The 19,086-nt window shown below is 37.8% G+C and overlaps 1 protein-coding gene across 1 annotated transcript in view; it reads left to right on the plus strand.

Annotated features, from left to right (window-relative positions):
* The window catches only part of LOC126501120 (signal-regulatory protein beta-1-like), a 31,018-nt gene extending 12,106 nt beyond the window's left edge, over positions 1–18,912 (plus strand). Inside the window, exons 3-6 of the mRNA XM_050141619.1 lie at positions 1,317–1,634; positions 2,066–2,380; positions 7,722–7,836; positions 18,514–18,912. Of these exons, the coding sequence (XP_049997576.1) occupies positions 1,317–1,634; positions 2,066–2,380; positions 7,722–7,834 (746 nt within the window). The 3' untranslated portion in view covers positions 7,835–7,836; positions 18,514–18,912. The remainder of the gene's footprint in view (positions 1–1,316; positions 1,635–2,065; positions 2,381–7,721; positions 7,837–18,513) is intronic.
* The last annotated feature ends 174 nt before the right edge of the window (positions 18,913–19,086 follow it).

The raw sequence follows: 19,086 nt of genomic DNA on the forward strand, positions 1-19,086 counted from the left end.
ATTTTGCTACAGCTTACAGTGGCAAAGAATAAATATATGATCTCACATCTAGTAACAGTTGCCTTGATATGTAGGATTTGCAAGCATATACTTATGCAAAGGATTCTATCTTCATTTTCATTTTTATGGTGATATTTTTGTTCAGTTTTTATGGAAGGGGACATTGATGCTCATTAGATAAAGACTGAGATTCAAATTAATCACCTATTGGGGTGAGATGAGTTTTGTCATTTGGCCTGTGTAATTTTTCCACCCATATGCAATTTGGTATTAATCCCACCAAAGGGTTGGTCACTGGAAACTGAACAATGTCAAGATGGCCAGAAACTCCTGATGAATAGTGACTGGTCCATCAAACATGGAGGGAAATCAGGCATGCTCATGTTTAGGTAGATTGACTTTAAAGACACTTGATTACACTCCTGGTTTAATGCACATTTGAGGAACCACATATGTAGAAATACAAATGTGTATAATATTTCCAAGTGCAGCCTGTCACACATACTAACCTCAGCACAGGACATCTGCACAGCACACTGCCTTCCTCCCACTAGTCCACTCAAATGTATGCTTTCAACCAGGGAGTGTTACTGTCTGTTCAACAAGCTTCTGTCTGTGTCTTTTATGATTAACAATGAGGACATGAACCCCTTTAGCTTTTTCTGCAGAGGGTAATCACTGTTTTCAACCTCAAACTACGTCTGACTGAAGCCCATTTAGAGATACAGACTAGTGAGCTCTCAATGTTAAATTCAGGTGTGGCACAGATGAGATCTGTTAGTGTGTAGGTAAAAGAAAAAAACAAATGACTGGGAGAGGCAGAAAGGGTTCCAGCTTTGTGGCCCTTCTGTCATGTTATTTCCTCAGTTACTGCAAATGTAAATCTAAAAATATTTTCCCTAAATTTCCAGAGGAAGCCGGCAGAGCAGATGATAGAGAATATAAAATACATTGATAATTGCCTTCCTTTGTCCAGACTGAGAATTCCACCAGGCTTTGCCCTTCCTCATTTACTGGTGGGGATCTTTGCTAAACTATGGAGACCAAAGAACACAGGATACAACAGAAGGACAAATCCTGTCCAAAAAACAAACAAACAAACAAACAAAAAAAGCAAAGAGGACAAATAGTTAATGTCTGTGTCTACATCACCATGGAGTAGAACAGGTTCTTAGTATGTCTGAAGCTCTGGTATTGATCCCAGGCACCACAACAAACAATGAAAATGGGGATAATGTATATGAAGGTTCCTCACAATGTTATGTCAACAGTGGTGGCCATCACAATCACACCCTCATCTATATGCTCCTTTGCAGCTAAACCATCTCCTCCTATGGTCTTGGGTCCTGCAGCCAGAGTTGCTCCTGGGCAGACAGTAAACTACACATGCAAGTCCCATGGTTTCTACCCTCGGAACATCACATTGAAGTGGTTCAAAGACAGAAATGAGCTCTCTCACTTCCAAACTACTGTGGACCCCAAAGGAGAAAGCATCTCCTACAGTATCTCCAGCACAACCCATGTGGTGCTGAGTGCTGGGGATGTCCACTCTCAGATCACCTGTGAGGTGGCCCATGGCACCTTGCAAGGAGGCCAGCTTCGTGGAACTGCCAAATTATCTGACATCATTCTAGGTAAATGACTCTGAAACGAGCTCATGCTCTCATTCTTTTAGAATAGTTTGGTCCATAGTTCCCAGGAAGCATTCATGCATACCACACAGAATCATAGACTGCGACCATCACATAACAGAAACTGTATTTATTTTAATTTCGGTTATATTGATTGGGAGCCACATACTAATTCCTGGCATTTTCATCCATTTTACTATTGTTATTGCTTTCTCAGTGCACCTGGGAGTTGTGCTTATTTATTTCACTTATTGTGACACCCTGTGCACCTGTGTGACAGGAGCTATGTTTGGGGGCTCTCCTCTGGCACAAATAATCAACCTGTCCCCATGATGAACTTGCAATGAGAATGGTTCCTCCATACTTCAGCTTCCCTTCTAGGGTCTTTCTCTACTTAGGCTTTGAAGTTTCAGCTTTTGATTATATTGTTTCAGTTTCACCCACCCTGGAGATCAGTGAGCAGCCATCAGTGATATGGAATCTGATAGGTGTCACCTGCCAGGTGAATAAGTTCTATCCTTCGAAGCTTCGGTTGACCTGGATAGAGAATGGAAATATATCCCATATAGAAGACCCTTCTACATTCACTGTAAACAAGGATGGAACCTACAGCTGGACCAGCTGGCACATAGTGAATGTATCTGCCCATGAGGAGGACATAATACTCACCTGCCAAGTTGAGCATTATCAACAGCCACCAGAAATAACAACTCATACTGTGATGGTCAGTGCACATCAGAGGGAACAAGGTATTAGCACCATGTCTGGTAAGGTCTCTACCTAAACTTCTTGGCTATTTGTAAATTTTTCCTGTTTTTTGAATATCAAAGGTAGCATTTTGATTATTGTGTGATAATCCTAATATCTACAAACTAAGTAGAAATTAAAGTGAGTTATCATTGCCAACTTCTCATGGGTCTCATGCATTTTTCCATTTATGTGCTAACATTCACAGATACTAAATAAGTGAGACAGGAAGGCATCATCCTACTCTAGAATCCTACCTGTTGCCTTTTTCCCCTAACATTTGTTATATCATGTTCATCTTCTTCTTCCTTTTCAGTACCTTCCCTGTCTCCATTCCATTTTACACTTTCCTATGAATATCTGGGTCCTCGCTCAGTGTCCTATGCTACCTCTTGAATGTAATTCCAACAGACCTCCTGAGGACCTTCAGTTTTACTGTAGATTGGCAACTCATTTGATGGTGAGTGCTCATGCCAGGGGCCTCATTTTCTCCTGTTTTGTTATAATGGACAAATATCTATCTATATAGACCATGAATCCACACATACTACATGAAGCTTTCAATTTTGCTGTCATTTCTTGCCCTTCATTAATTACCTAATGAGTCATCAGTTTTATAGACAGTGAATCTAGGGGTGGAGAAGAAATAGGGATGTTGAATTCTTACCCGGAGACCATGTAATCTGGTCTAACATAATGAGGGGAAATCTAAGACCCCTGGAAGCAAGGTCATCAAGAGTGCATAAGGCAAATTTTTTATAGTTAAGTATTTCTCATTGACTTGTTACTATCCTAGGACTTAGAGTTTGAGGACCCTTTATATAAGTATGTCTTATTTCCCACTCATTAAACATCAGGCATGGCCATCAACTCCCTTGACTTTTTAAAACCTCAGGTTCCTTGTCATACAGCCTTTGTTGTGAGCTTTATCTGATGGATAAATGATAGGTCAACTAAATAACCATTATATCACTGTTAGAACAGCAAAGTTTAGAAAATATGAGCTCCCTCAGAGTAGAAAATATATATATGCTACATAATTATACCGTCTGATGGATCTGCCATGTATGCTCATATACTTGCAAGTGCAAGTCACAGTGGGTGTTCAGGTAAGTAATAATATCTTCATTCAAATCCAGTACCATCATCATATTCAATGAAATTAACTATAATTCCCAACAATATTTCAAATGAACTGTCCTTTCAAAATTACTTTATAGACTTTTTTGTGTGAAATAAAGTTAGGTTCTTCAAAAAGTATCACTTTCCACAGTTTGCCCAATAACAAATAAGTTTAGAACTTTTTGTCTATTTTATGCGAGTTTTAAAACTTTTGCTATAAAATTTATTAGATGATCATATTGTCCTTTTAAAGTCTAAGTGTGTGTGTAACTATAATAATGCTCCTTTCTCAGTATTGATGTGGAAAATTTGTCATATACCTTTTATTTCATCAGACTTTCTGGAAGATTTCCAATATTTACCTTTTACAAAAACAAAATTCATTCAGTAATTATATCTACTTTTTCAGTTTATATTTCATTGATTTGCTATTGTTCTCTCTTCAAAATTGCTACAAAAAAATTTGGGGGAATAACTTATGGGTCAACAAATGATCTATAGGAAATTGGGATCTTGTCATGGGATTCTTACAACCATTGAGTTCAAGAATGGACTCAAAGGACAGGAAGTCCAGTGAGAATTTAATTACAGTTTAAAAATAAAAACACATTCCTTGTCCAGGTAAACTCTAAATCTCATCAGATTCTCAGAGTTTGGTAATGTAGAAAAGAATGGGAAAACAAAACCAGAAACAATTAAACAATCAAACAAAAAAAATCCCATGCTATTCTAGCCAGCAAAAAATTTAATCACATGGTTAACAACAAATGGGGAGGAAGCTATAGAAAAATAGTAGTGCAGTCAATAGTATCAGATAAAGCAAGCTTGGGTTCGGGCAAGCCCTGAAAGAAAGATGAAAACAGGAATAGAAAAAGTGGTTCCTTCTTAGTCAAGCCACAGAAAGGTGAACTACATTGCTGCTCAGCTAGGAAAAACTGTATTGTAGAAAAGAATGCTTTATTTAACTTGCCCTCCTAGAGCCCAAGTTGAGTTTCTATTCTTCTTCTTCTTTTTTGTTTTTTTTTTTCGTTTATTTATTTAATAAAGATTTCTGTCTCTTCCCCACCACTGCCTCCCATTGTCCCCCTCCCCCAATCAAGCCCCTCTCCCTTGTCAGCCCAAAGAGCATGAGACAGGGTTTCTCTGTAGCTTTGGAGTCTGTCCTGGAACTAGCTCTTGTAGACCAGGCTGGTCTTGACTCACAGAGATCCACCTGCCTCTGCCTCACAAGTGCTGGGATTAAAGGCTTGCACCACCACCATGCAGCTGAGATTCTATTCTCTTGATGTGACATTTACTTAGTCTTTTCTTGCTATTCTAAGGATAGTATTTACTTCATTCTGCTTGTTTCTGGTTTCATTTGGTCTTTTTTGGTTTCATTGAGGGATGAGGCAATTCACTTCAATGCTCGGAGCAAAAGAATTTATCTTTCTATGAATAACTATTTCCTGCAAGTTTAATTTAAATAATTATACCTCTACCACAAGCCCTGGGAACAATGGCCATTAGAGTTGGGATCTTCAGTGCCAGACAGTTTAGTAATCAAATTCCAAATTCTCTTATTTAAGAGTATTATCCTGACTACTCTTCCATGTCAGAATTCCAAGGAAAATATTCTATGGTGAATGTAGGAAGGCAGACATTTCCAGAACACTGTGGATGTCAAACCAGGTATGAAATGGGAGGTATAGCTGAGAGATCCACGAGATCATAGAACAGGTGTAACAGGAGCAGTGGGCTGCTTGTCATCCCTGCTGCCCTGCTAGCTTACACCTGAAATAATCACACAGAAAGTATATTAATTTAAACACTGCCTGGCCCATTATCTCTAGCCTCTTATTGGCTAACTCTCACATCTTGATTTAACCCATTTCTAGTAATTTGCATATTACCATGAGGTCGTGACTTACCAGGAAAGATTCAGCATGTCTGATTCTGGCAGTTCCATGGCGATTCTCTCACTCTGCTTTCTTTCTCCCAGAATTCAGTTCTGTCTTCTCCACCTTCCTAAATTCTGCCCTATCAAAAGGCCAAGGCACTTTCTTTATTCAACCAATGAAAGCAACACATAGACAGAAGGACCTCCTACACCATGCAGAGACAAGAAAAGACACAGTAACTCCTCAGAGAGCTGAGTCGTGGGATGGCCACTGAGAATTCTTTCAGGATGAAGAGGAGGGAAGAGGCAATAGAATTCATAACTCAACTCTGCTGCATCAAGTTGGGTATCTGCTTCTTCCTACGGTCCCATCAAAACCATTTCATTCTTGTTTGTGTTATCTTTGTTGTTGTTTGTTTGTTTGTTTGTGATTTCAGGAAATGTTATAGTTTTATTTTAAACTCAGGTAAAGAAATGTGTTGTTTATTTTGTAATTCCAGGATACATAAGGAAAGTCAATTCAAGAACTCGAACATCATACCCACAGTCAAAAGCAGAGAAAAACAAATGTAACCACAATTATCTATTTGCTGTGTGATGCTCACATAACTTTCTTCACTCTTCTTACATGGTGTGGAACCCTATGTCTAATGAAATGGTGCCACACACACACACACTCATAGTGGTCTTTACCATCTCAACTAACAATCAAGATAATCTGCCACAGATACACTAACAGGTCAGCAATATCTATACAATTCCTTAGCAGAAATGTTCTTCCTAAGAGAGTTTAGCTTGAGGTAGTGGACATTTACAACTACCTATTATAGAGAGTGTCACAGGAAACCTGGGCTAGTAATACTCACACATATGATTCTTTTATTTACATCTTGCTAGTACTAATATTATAGGCAATGGTTACTAAAGTGTTTGTTGTTGCTGTTATTGTTATTGTTGTTGTTGTTGTTTCTGTTGTGTTAGGGATTGAACCTAGGAACCCAACTAACCTTACATGTTAGGCAATTACTATAACCAATATACAACCTATTCAGCCTATTTCTATTCCTAAAACTAAATTTTAACCTTCGATTAATTTCTAAATTACAAACACCACTTCCTAAACAAGAGAAAAAATTTTAGAAGGCATCTACACTGGGGTGGATATGGGTTGTATAATGGCTGAGGCGCCAAACCATGACATCTATTCTCATATACTCATCTATAGAGTCTTGATCCTTCATCTGTGTGTTTTCAGCAAGTGCTTTGATCAGGCTGTTTGCCAATTAACCAGGCTCCATTATGCCACAAATCTGGATTTCTTTCAGGATGCTTTTATATAAACAAGGTATTATGTCAACTATCTTTCTTCCAATGGACCATCTTTGTGTGCATGTACTGTCAAAGCTATTGCTGAGCAACTGAAAGACTGAGCCTGTTTTGTCCAAGGACAGTGTTCCAGGGATCATCCTAAATACCAGCAGTGAGAAGCTTCTCTGGATCCCACTAACCTTGTGAGCCTACCTACAGATCAGCTTCCACAATGAAGAGTAAATAGTAATCCTTAAACCACAATAGTTCATTCTAGATCAAAATATGAGTGATCAAGGCCCAGGAACACAGATTTAGGTCACCTTAAAGGTCACTGTAAAAGAACTTTTAAGCAATTTTTGCAGGAACAAAACAAAGAAAGCCATAAGTTAAGACACTTCTGCATTGCATTGGTAAAAACACGGAAGAGGTGGGTTACAATACAGCAGAGAACCCTGGTAGAGGTTTCAGGCGTCATCTAATGACACCCTTGGTATTTTGGCTGGTGGAATTTGCTAAGTTAACACATTATAAAGGAAAACTAATATTCTGCTTGTACATTCAAATTAATTGAATTCTCACAAAGCTGTTATGTCAAGTACAGAGGAAAGCAAGATATGGCTATTAAGAGGGTTGAATATGGCCCCAGATAATTTGGCTCTGGACTTGCAACATGCCAAACTCTCCAATTCATTAAATTCCAAACAGTTAATAATAATTAAAAAAAGTATAGTTTGAAGTTCAGCTTCTTTTTGGAAACTTTTGTTCATAAAAATAAGTGATATGTGGCATTTAGTACAAATTCTTACCCAATCTTTCTAGAAGGGCAACTTGGTGACCTGTGGTAGAACAATTGGAAAACTAGAAATCTCTTTACTGCATCTTCTTCTTTGAAGTATTGAAGCTGGGATAAGGCAAAGATACAAAATCCTCAGAATTTTGATGGGCTTGGAAGTGCACAAATGGCTCAGGTAAAGGTCTCTGATGATAAACTCATTGTGCCCTCTCTGTTACTCCTACCACTTGATTTCCAGAACTGAAGACATCAGATACTGCTGAAATCCTTATAGCAATGCTCCTTGGAACAAAGCTGCTACTGGAAATTGGTGCCTCTGCCATCTACATACACAAGAAGCAGAAGGCCTAAGTGTAAGTTAGGAGGGATGGAGTGGGTATTAGTTACTATCTGTTGACGTGACAACATAGCACGATGAAAATAATATATAGAAAAAAGGGGGTAATATGGTCTTACTGTTCCAGCAGCATATGAGTCCATCAAGTCTGAGAAGCTTGGAAGGCAGATCAGGGAGCTAAGAGCTCACATCCTTGGTGGATAGCATGACAAGTCTTTTTAATATCAAAGCTCACCTTCTTGACATACTTTCTCTGAAAGGGCTGTACTACCTAAACCTCACCAAAAAGTAACACCGACTGGAAAAGAAGTATTAAGATATCCTAGAATATAGACAGTACTTTTTTTGGGGGGGGGGTAGAAAATTTTAATAACATACTTACTAATAGCACATTTTAAGCTTTCCCTGTGTGCTAGATTATAGTAAAAGGAGCGGTGGGCCGCTTCCCGCCGCCAGGCTCCCTGGCTAGCTTATACCCCAAAATAGCAACACACAAACTGTATTAATTTAAACACTGCCTGGCCCATTAGTTCTAGCCTCTTACTGGCTAACTCTCACATCTTGATTCAACCCATTTCTAATACTCTGTATGTCACCACGAGCTCGTGGCTTATTGGGAAAGATTCAGCATGTCTGACCTGGCAGCTTCATGGCAGATGGCTCTCTGCCTCTGCCTCTGCCTCTTTTCTCCCAGCATTCTGTTCTGTCTACTCCGCCTAAGCTGTTGTCCTATCAAAAGACCAAGGCAATCTTTTTATTTAACCAATGAAGAAGACCCTCCTACACCATTTCTCCTTTTTCTGTTAAAAGAAAGGATTTCACTAAAACATAGTAAAATTACATATAACAAAAGTTAGCAAACAAAAATTACAATTACAATATTTAGATTTATTTTACCTTTTATCATAACAATGGAAAATTATAACCATCTATTTATTCTTCAACTCCATCAAAGACTCCAGAAAGATATAATATTACCTAAGTAAACAAGAAGTGAGCAATTTCCAAAACTCTAGAAATGACAGAGACATCTCACTGCTTGGACAGTCACACAAAGTTCTTTTGTACCATTGAGGCATCCATCTTTGGCCTTCAGGCCCGTAGTATCCTGCAGACTCTTCCATGAAGCAGGACATTTCAAAGACAGTTCAGTCACTTTCTTTTGTATCCTGCAGAATGTCTTTGCAGACTCTTTCATGATCAGGAACCCCGAAAGATCATCTCACCTTTAGGCAAGTTTAGCAGTCATCTCCCTGCAGGTTCTTTGTGTCCAGTTTATGCAACAGTCCAGGCAAGAGCAGTTTCTTGCCCAAATGGCTAACCAACTCCATAAGGAGCCTCTTCGATGCCCATCTTCCTCTTGAAATAGATTGGTGTTGCCAGGTGCAGACATGTCTCATTGTCATGAAAAGCCCTAAGTTATTAAAACATTAAATGCCATATTCTGTAGTCTTTGAAAGATATCTACGCACATCTAGAAAATCTAACATGACGACAGACTTGACTATTATAGATGATTATCCATTAACAACCTATATTTTCTAATTATATATTACATTTTTAAATGAACTACTCAATCACAATACCTTAATCAAGATTAGAAATATGCATATAACAAGATTGACCTTAAATTTATATCAACAAAGCAAACTTTATACCAATGTAAATTATTTATATCTATATCATATCCCCCTTTAAATGTAAAAGAACATTTATAAACAATATTTGGGAATATGAGCATTATTTTTTCTCTCCAAACTGCTTCGTGCTGTATGGAGTCACTGTTATTTAGGTCTTTCATGGTATAACCTGTGTGCTAGGTTCATCTCAGCTGGCAGTTGAGTGAAGTAATTTTTTGAAGGTGTTCACAGTCTACAATACCATATTGGTCTAGAAGGAATCCACAGGGTCTCATCTTCTGTGAAAACAAAAGAAGAACCTCTTTTCTAAAGCATCATATCATTAGACCCAAATTCTGAAGTCATAATACTTTAATAATAATTTTCATCGTGGTTTAGCCTAGCAGCCCATACAATGAAATATCTCTCTGTACTTAGCTCCTTCACAGTCAAAAAAATCAAAGGAAACACAATATACATAATCCAGACTCTCTGTTTATTCTCCATCTTTACATGGCTTATTTTTCTTTATTTCTTTTAATCTATAACTATCTGTACTCTGTCCCTTTAAAGACTTTACCTCTTTTTTAAGGCATTACTTTTATTCTCTATGTTCTTTTTCTTCTCTCTTTCAAGCCTATGTATGTCTAACACTATGACCCATTTAGAGGTCTTTTATGTCTGAATCTGTCCTATTGCATTGTCTGTAATTCTTAATGTCCAGGAACATTTTTGTTTTGCACTTTTAAATTGCTAAATGCTTAAGAATCTAATCTGTGACATTCCTTGGTCAAAAACAGGTACTGTGGGCTTGTCCCACCGAGTCCAACATGGCAGAGCCACTTGTACCTCTGAGTCAGTTGTGCCTCTGAGCCATAGAGTGGCGGGCTGTTCTGGATGTTGGCTCCACATCTCTCCAATTTCAAAATGGTGGACATACCATTTCTGCTAGCTCTGAGGCCACCAGGTAGGAGCCACACTCAGCACTTTAACTCTGAGACTGAGTGTGTAGCACATAAACTCTTTCTTTCTGAGTTACAGCCAAATCTGTCACACAGAGCACTGCGCAGCCTGGAAACATCTCTCTCTATGGTAGCAGGAATCCACCATGCTCTCCCGCCTGCCCAACCCTGATTTTGTCGTCTGCCTAGGCAGGAAGAGCTGAGCCACGGGCATGGTCTCAGCTACTTTCCTCCCAATCCTGAACAGACACACAAACACCCAGGCCCACAAATACACCATAGCCAGAGTTTGCACCAGCGCCAGGGCTCAGGCAGGGACCAGGAAGCCGTGTTTTAAAACTGCGTGGATTTTTTTTTTTTTTGGTACGGTTGCTGAGTTAGGAAATCTCTCTGCAGCACACTCTAGCAATCAGCAAAAAGCTGTGTTAAACTCTGTGTGTGTGTGTGTGTGTGTGTGTGTGTGTGTGTGTGTTTAGAATTTCTTTTCAAACCCTCTCAGGCTTTACATGGAGTTCGTTACCACTCTGTAGTAAAAGGAGCGGTGGGCTACTTCCCACCACCCAGCTCCCTGGCTAGCTTATACCCCAAAATAACAACACACAAATTGTATTCATTTAAACACTGCCTGGCCCATTAGTTCTAGCCTCTTACTGGCTAACTCTCACATCTTGATTCAACCCAGTTCTAATACTCTGTATGTCACCACGAGCTTGTGGCTTACTGGGAAAGATTCAGCATGTCTGACCTGGCAGCTTCATAGCAGGCAGCTCTCTGCCTCTGCCCTCTTTCTCCCAGCATTCTGTTTTGTCTACTCTGCCTATCTAAGCTGCTGTCCTATCAAAAAGCCAAAGTGGTCTTTTCATTTAACCAATGAAAGAAACACATAAGAAGAAGACCCTCCTACACCACTAGATCATATTCCAATAGATTTTTTTACATGAACTCTTTTAATTTGTATCATTCTACCATTTTTCCTACATGTTCCTTTACTATCTATCTCAGGCTCATAGGCACTTGACTTTGAAATATTTTTATATTTTATTGCTTTTAATTGATACACACACACACACACACAGACACACACACACACACACATATATATATATATATATATATATATATATATTCCCCACTCCCCTTCCTTTCTCCTTTCTCCCCTTTCACTCTCACCCTCTGCCCCTACCCATGCTCCCAGTTGACTTAGGAAATCTTGTCTTTTTCTCCATTCTAGGCAGATTCATATATTTCTCTCAGAGTTTTCTTTGTTGTCTAGGTTCACTGAGGTTGTAGAATGTAGGCTGGTTATTCTTTGTTTTATATCTAAAAGCCACTTATGAGTGAGTACATATTATATTTGTCTTTCTGTGTCTGGGTTATCTCACTCAGTATGTTTTTTTATAATTCTATCCATTTGTCTGAAAATTTCAAGATGCCATTTTTTTAACTACTGAGTACTACTCCATTGTGTAAATGTACCACATTTTCCTTATCCATTCTTCAGTTGAGAAGCATCAAGATTGTTTCCAGGTCTGGCTATTACAAATAATATTACAAATCATGCGATGAACATGGTTAAGAAAATGTCCTTGTAGTATGATTGAGCATCCTTTGGGTATATGCCTAAGAGTAGTATTTCTGGGTCTTGAAATAGAACAATTCCTAATTTTCTGAGAGATTGCCATACTGATTTCCAAAGCAATTGTACAAGCTTGCACTTCCACCAGCAATGAGGGAGTATTGCCCTTACTCCACATCCTCTCCAGCACAAGTTTTTATCAGTCATTTTGGATCTTGGCCATTCTGACAGGTATAAGATGGTATATCAGAGTTGTTTTGATGTGCATTTCTCTTATGGCTAAGGATATTGAGCATTTCCTTAAGTGGCTTTTGGCTTTTTGAGATTCCTCTGTTAAGAGTTCTCTATTTAGGTATGTAGTCTAATTTTTTAATTGGATTTTTTTTGTTCCTTTAACATCTAGTTCTTGAGTTCTTTGTTTATTTTGGAGATCAATCCTCCATCAGATGTGAGGTTGGAAAAGATCCTTTTCCATTCTGTAGGCTGCCATTTTTTCTTATTGACCATGTCCTTTGCAGTACAGAAGCTTCTCAGTTTCAAGAGGTCACATTAATTAATTATTTCTCTCAGTATCTGTGCTACTGGAGTTATATTTAGGAAGTGGTCTCCTGTGTCTATGTGTTTCAGGTTACTTCCCACTTTTTCTTCTGTGAGGTTCAGTGTGGTTGGTTTATCATTGAGTTTTTTGATCCATTTGGACTTGAGTTTTGTGCATGGAGATAAATATGGGTCTACTTTCATTCCACATGTCGCTATCCAGTCATGCCAGTATCATTTGCTGAAGATGCTTTCTTTTTTTTCATTTTATAATTTTAGCTTCTTTGTCAAAAAATCAGGTGTTTATACATGTGTAGATTGATATCCGGGCCTTCAATTCAATTCCATTGGTCCTCCTATCTGTTTTTATGTCAATATCAAGCTGTTTTTATTACTGTAGCTCTATACTAAAGTTTGAAGTCAAGGATGGTTGATTCCTCCAGAAGTTTCTTTATTATACCAAATTGTTTTTGGCTATTCTGGGTGTTTTGTTTTTCCATATGAAGTAGAATATTGTTTTTGAGGTCTGTGTAGAATTTTATGGGATTTGATGGGCATTTCATTGAATCTGTAGACTGCTTTTGGTAAGATTGCCAGTTTATTTATGTTAACTCTACCTATACAAGAGCTTGGGAAATTTTTCCATTTTTTGATGTCTTCTACAAAAAAGATTTAAAGTTTTTTTCATACAGGTCTTTCACTTGTTTTGTTACAGTTACCCCAAGATACTTTATGTCATTTGTGGCTTTTGTAAAAGGTGTTATTTCTCTAATTTCTTTCTCAGACATCTTATCATCTGTGTATAGGAGGGCTATTGATTTTTATTAAGTTAATCTTATATCCTGATATACTACTAAAGTTGTTTATCAATTATAGGAGTTCCTTGGTTGTATTTTTGGGGTCACTTATGTGTACTATCATATCATCAGCAAAGAGTGAAAGTTTGACTTTGTTTTTAATTTGAGTTCCCTTTATCTCCACTTTTGCCTTATTGTTCTAGCTAGAACTTCAAGTACTATATTGAGGAGATATGGAGAGAGTAGATGGCCTTGTCTTGCTCCTGGTTTCAGTAGGATCACTTTGAGTTTCTCTCCATTCAGTTTGAAGTTAGCTGTTAATTTTTTTTATGTTGCCTTTATTATGTTCAGGTATATTCCTTGTATCCTAGCTCTTTCCAAGACCTTTATCATAACGGGGTGTTGAATTTTGTCCAAGGCTTTTTCAACATCAAATGAGATGATCATATAGTTTTTTTTTTCATTTTGCTTGTTTGTTTATTTATTTATTTATTTATTTATTTATTTATTGAGACAGGGTTTCTCTGTACCTTTGGAGCTTGTCCTAGCACTCACTCTGTAGACCAGGCTGGCCTTAAACTCACAGAGATCTGCCTGTCTCTCAAGTTGTTTATATGGTGAGTTATATTGAGGGATCTTCATTTGTTGAACCATCCCTGCATCTCTAGGTTGAAGCCTACTTGGTCATGGTGGATAATTTTTCTGATGTGTTCTCATATTCGATTTGCCAGTATTTTATTGAGTATTTTTGCAACAATGTTCATGAGGGAGATTGGTCTGTAATTTTTTCTTAGTTATGTCTTTGTGTGGTTTGGGTATCAGGATAACTGTCACCTTGTAAAAAGAGTTTTGCAATGTTCCTTCTGTTTCTATTGTTTGGAAAATTTGAGTATTGGTGTCAGTTCTTTTTTTGTGGATACTTTTTATTTCTATTTGCATTCTATACAAGTATATATTTATGTAGCATAATATGGTGTTATGCATATACACTTTGAAATGATCAAATCAGAACAATTAGTACACCCATCACTAAATATGTATAAATTATTTGTAGTAAGAACATTCAATATGCTCCCCTCCAGCTACCTAGAAATATACAATGGATTCCATTAACTGTTCACATTCTACAGAACTTTCATCTCCCATCAAACTATGCCAGTATATCCCTCAGTCAGTCTGCACCCTGCTTTACCTCCCCATACCTTCTCTAGCCTATTCTTAGCTCTACTCTCTTCTTATAGGAGATCTATGTTTTGAATTCCCAGAGGAACCTCTTATTCTTATTCATACTCCTTGTTTAGATTTGTAATTTTGTACTTGGTTATTCATTTGAAAGATCCTTGGGAGCCAAGACTATGCTCTTCCTAGTGACCACACAATAGCTTTTCAGCAATTATTTCTTCTGTGAATCAATAAATGAAGGAAACTGCAGCCCCACGGTTATTCTAGTAAAAACATTCATTTTAAGGTAGCACGCACTTTCATAGACTGTGAAGAATAAAATAAGCTTACAGTTTCTAGTAATTTTGTAAACGAGGTTTATCTTTGCCTCTCAGAAGTTTTCTTATTTGAAAAGAATGCTTGCAGGTTTTAGCAGTTTGCAGGTGTGAGTGGCTTTGGTTTTAAGATGTTCTTAGAATGTGGAGACTTAGATGGTAAACATGGTAAGAGCAGGGGTTCTCACCCTTCCTAATGCTGTGACCCCTTAATACATTTTCTTATGTTGTGGTGACCCCAATCATGAAACTATTTTTGTTGCTACTTCATAATTTGTAATTTTTCTACTGTTATGAATTGTAATTCAAATATCTGATGTGCAGGATAATTGATATGTGACCCCAAAAGGGGCCATACCCCACAAACTGAGAACCACTGGATTAGAGAATAAACTTTTGAGTTCTTGGGATAGACCTATATTCATGCTTAGAAGGAGTCAGCAAACATCAGAACACATTGCATCCTGGAAAAGCTCATCTGTTTGTACAGTTTAGCTTCTTTGATTTTTGTACACCCTATATTACCTACTAGGCTGAGGATAATGTGTCATCTGAAATAACATCAGTCTATATGCTAAAAAAAAGAAGAGTCTAAAGTGGCAGTGCTTGTCAGAGTCATGGCAACAAAGAGTAGTACTAGCAGAGAATTGTTCTCATTAAAGTTATAATAAATGGGGCTTTGAGTCATCTTAAAAGAGGAAATAACTGCAAGGGAAGATGAGGGCTGAGCTCTAATGAAGCTCACCCTTGAAGAAGAGTGAAGCTGCCAAGGTGTATTCTTGAAAGCCCTACTTAAGTAATGGCCAACAATCATTGGAGACACCTGCAGTAACTATTGATATAATAGGTTAAGCTGTTTCTAATATTGAGGTTTCATTACCGGTTTTAAGCAAAATATTGAAGACATTTATTAAATGAACTTGTAGAGTGTTTATGGAAATGTCCTGAAGCCAAAGGAACAATTGTTGCCAGTCTAAGCTTTAAAAGTTGTCCTGCAAATGGACTATTGACAAGGCACAACAAGAAAGAGCATACCATTAAAAGTTATGGGAGTTATGAGACTCATAGCTTACTTTACCAGCTAAATTCTATAACATGTTGGTATCAGTTCTTTGAAAATCTGGTAGAATTTTTTGCTGAACTCATCTGGTCCTGAGCTTTTTTTTGTTTGGGAGACTTTTGATAACTGATTCTATTTCCTTAGTGGTTATAAGTCTATTTAGTTTGCTTAACTAGTCTTGATTTAATTTTGGTATGTGATATTTATCCAAAAAGTTTCCATTTCCTTCAAGTTTTCCAATTTTGTGGAGTACAGGTTTTTGAAGTATGACCTGATGATTCTCTGGATTTCCTCCATGTCTGCTGTTATGTTCCCCCTTTAATTTCTGATTTTGTTAATTTGGGTATTCTCTATCTGCCTTTTCATTAGTTTGGATAAAGCTTTGTCTATTATGTTAATTTTTTGAAGACCCAACTCTTTGTCTCATTGATTCTTTATATTGTTTTTGTTGTTTCTATTTTGTTGATTTTAGCTCTCGGTTTGATTATTTCCTGTCATCTAGTAGTTCTGGGTGAGTTTGCATCTTTTTGTTCTAGGGCTTTCAGGTGTTCTGTTAATTCACTAATGTGGGATTTTTCCAGCTTCTTTATGTAGACATTTATTGCTATGAATTCTCCTCTTGCACTGCTTTCACTGTGTCACATAAGTTTGGATATATTGTATGATCATTTTCATTGAATTTTAGAGAGTCTTTAATTTCTTTCTTTATTTCTTTATTGATCCAGTGGTGATTCAGTTGAATGTTAAGTTTCCATGAGTTTGTGTGCCTTCTGCAATTAGTATTTTTGTTGAATTCCAATTTTAAGCTATGATGGCCCAATAAGACACAGTAGGTTATTTCTTTTTTCTTTTTTGTATATGTTGAGATTTGCTTTTTTACTGAGAATGTGGTCAATTTTAGAGAAAGATCCATGAGGTGCTGAGAAGAAGGTATATTCTTTTATGTTTTGGTGAAATGTTCTACAGATGTCTGTTAAATCATTTGAGTTATGACATAAGTTAGATCCTTTATTTCTCTGTCAAATTTCTATCTGGCAGACCTGTCCAGTGGTAAGAGTGGTATATTGAAGTCTCCCATTATTAGTGTGTGAAGTTAGATGTGTGATTTAAGCATTAGTAATGTTCCTTTTAAAAATAAGGGTGCCCTTGTATTTGGGGTATAATTGTTCAGAATTGAAACTTTATATTGATGGATTTTTCCTGTGTTGTATATGAAAAGACCTTCTTCATCTCATTTGACTAGTTTTAGTTTGAAGTCTATTTTGTTAGATATTAGGACAGCTTCTTTTTTAGGTCCATTTGTTCGGAAGATCTTTTCCCAATGCTTTACTCTGAGGTAATGTCTTTCTTTGTAGTTGATGCATGTTTCTTATATACAGCAGAAGGATGGATTCTGGTTTTTTTTTTTATCTAATCTGGTAGTATGTATCCTTTTATAGTTAATTGAGTCCATTAAAATTAAGAAATATCAATGACCAGGGATTGTTAGTTTCTGTTATTTTTATTTTTGTTGTTGTTGGTGGTGGTCGTCTGTGTTTCTCTTCTTTGGAATTTGCTGATGTGAGGTTATCTAGTGCCTGTGTTTTGTGGGTTTAGCTAACTTCCTTGGATTGAAGTTTACCATTTAGTACTTTCTGTAGGGCTGAATTTGTGGATGATATTGCTTAATCTGATTTTGTGATGGAATATCTTGTTTTCTCCATCTATGTTGTTTAAAGCTTTGCTGGATATTGTAGTCTGGACTGGCACCCATGATCTCTTAGTGTCTGCATAAGCCTGACTCAGACCTTCTGGCTTTTATTGTTTCTATTGAGCAGTTAGGTGTAATTCTCATATGTCTGCTTTTATATGTTACATCTGGCCTGGACTGGCCTGTTGCACTGCTGCTTATATTTCTCCTCCCAGCAGCCTAGCCTGGCTCATCTAGTTGCTGCTCACACTTCTCCTCCCTGTGGTCTGGTCTTATTTGGCCTGTAGCATTGCTGTTTAAGCATTTCCTCTCAGCAGGCTGGTGTGGCCACCCTCACTACTGCTCATCTTCTCCTCCCAGCAGTCTGCAAGAATATTTTTTATTCAAAGCACCAGGGTAATATCAGTTTATGAACTAACATAGAAGAGGCAGGATCAGTAGGAAGGCCAAGGTATTTGTCAAACGAATTTAGGATCTGTGCTGATGACATGTTGATGAGGATTCTCAGGAGACTCTTAGAACCCTTTGAGACATCCCAAGCTCCTACAGCAAGGATTTACTCAGGGTCAATAAAGGTGTCCAAAGAGGCCTAAAGGATGTGAATGACATTGGCCCTAAGGTAGGATGTGGGGTATTGGTCTCACTGCTCCTGTTGGAGGTCACCATAGGAAGCAGAAGGAAAGGTCCATGGGAAACAGTAATCTACATTATGAATCAATTTTCAGAAGTTCCAGATACCTGTACTAAGAACTGTTTCTGCTTTGTTCTCTCCGTGATCATAAGGAATAGACACAAAAGGACCATACAACTCAGAGACTGGGCTTGGATGACACTTTTGTGACATGGGCATCTCATCCACTCAGGACAGGAGAAGAGCAGTACCAGGGATATTGCAGCACTAAGATACAACACATAAGTAGTAAAAGGAGTAATGAATAATATGTCATTTTCCACAGATCTTCTCTTCATCTTCTGCCACATTGGACCCTGAATATCTGACATCACCTTTCATAGAGAGACTGAGACTATGGTAAAAAAAGCTGTGGAAATCTGCACAAATGTCTTCATTACGGAGACACCTCCAACTCAGAATTCCCTATTGTTCCTCTGCATTAGCATTGATAGCTCAGAGCTGTAATGCTTTGGCTATTGGATTCTATTTGGGGGGTTCTTAAACTCATTAATAAAAGAAATTTAAAATGTACTCAAGTTAAAATCCAAAGATAATCTGTTCAAGTTATGAGGGAATGTCCCAAGTTCAGGCAAGTATACAACTCAGAAATCTCACAGAGGAGGACAGTGGGGGAGTAAAGGGAGAAATATATTTAAACTGTTTAAGAAGGCACAGAGGTTAGACATTTTGTAGGGATAAGCCCTCCCCTTGGGGGCGGGCTGCCCTCGGGCGTATGCTTACTGATATATTGGGCGGGGAGAGGCTGCGCGCCCCTTCCCTTCCTCTCCTGTCTCCGCTGGCTACTCCGCTGGAACCTTGGTTTCGTGAGTCTGGTTTTGTTATTAAACTTGTTCAA

Source organism: Alexandromys fortis, unplaced genomic scaffold (assembly GCF_014885135.2).
Source record: "Alexandromys fortis isolate MF-2015 unplaced genomic scaffold, M_Fortis_MF-2015_v1.1 scaffold_44, whole genome shotgun sequence".
NCBI classification, from domain to species: domain Eukaryota; kingdom Metazoa; phylum Chordata; class Mammalia; order Rodentia; family Cricetidae; genus Alexandromys; species Alexandromys fortis.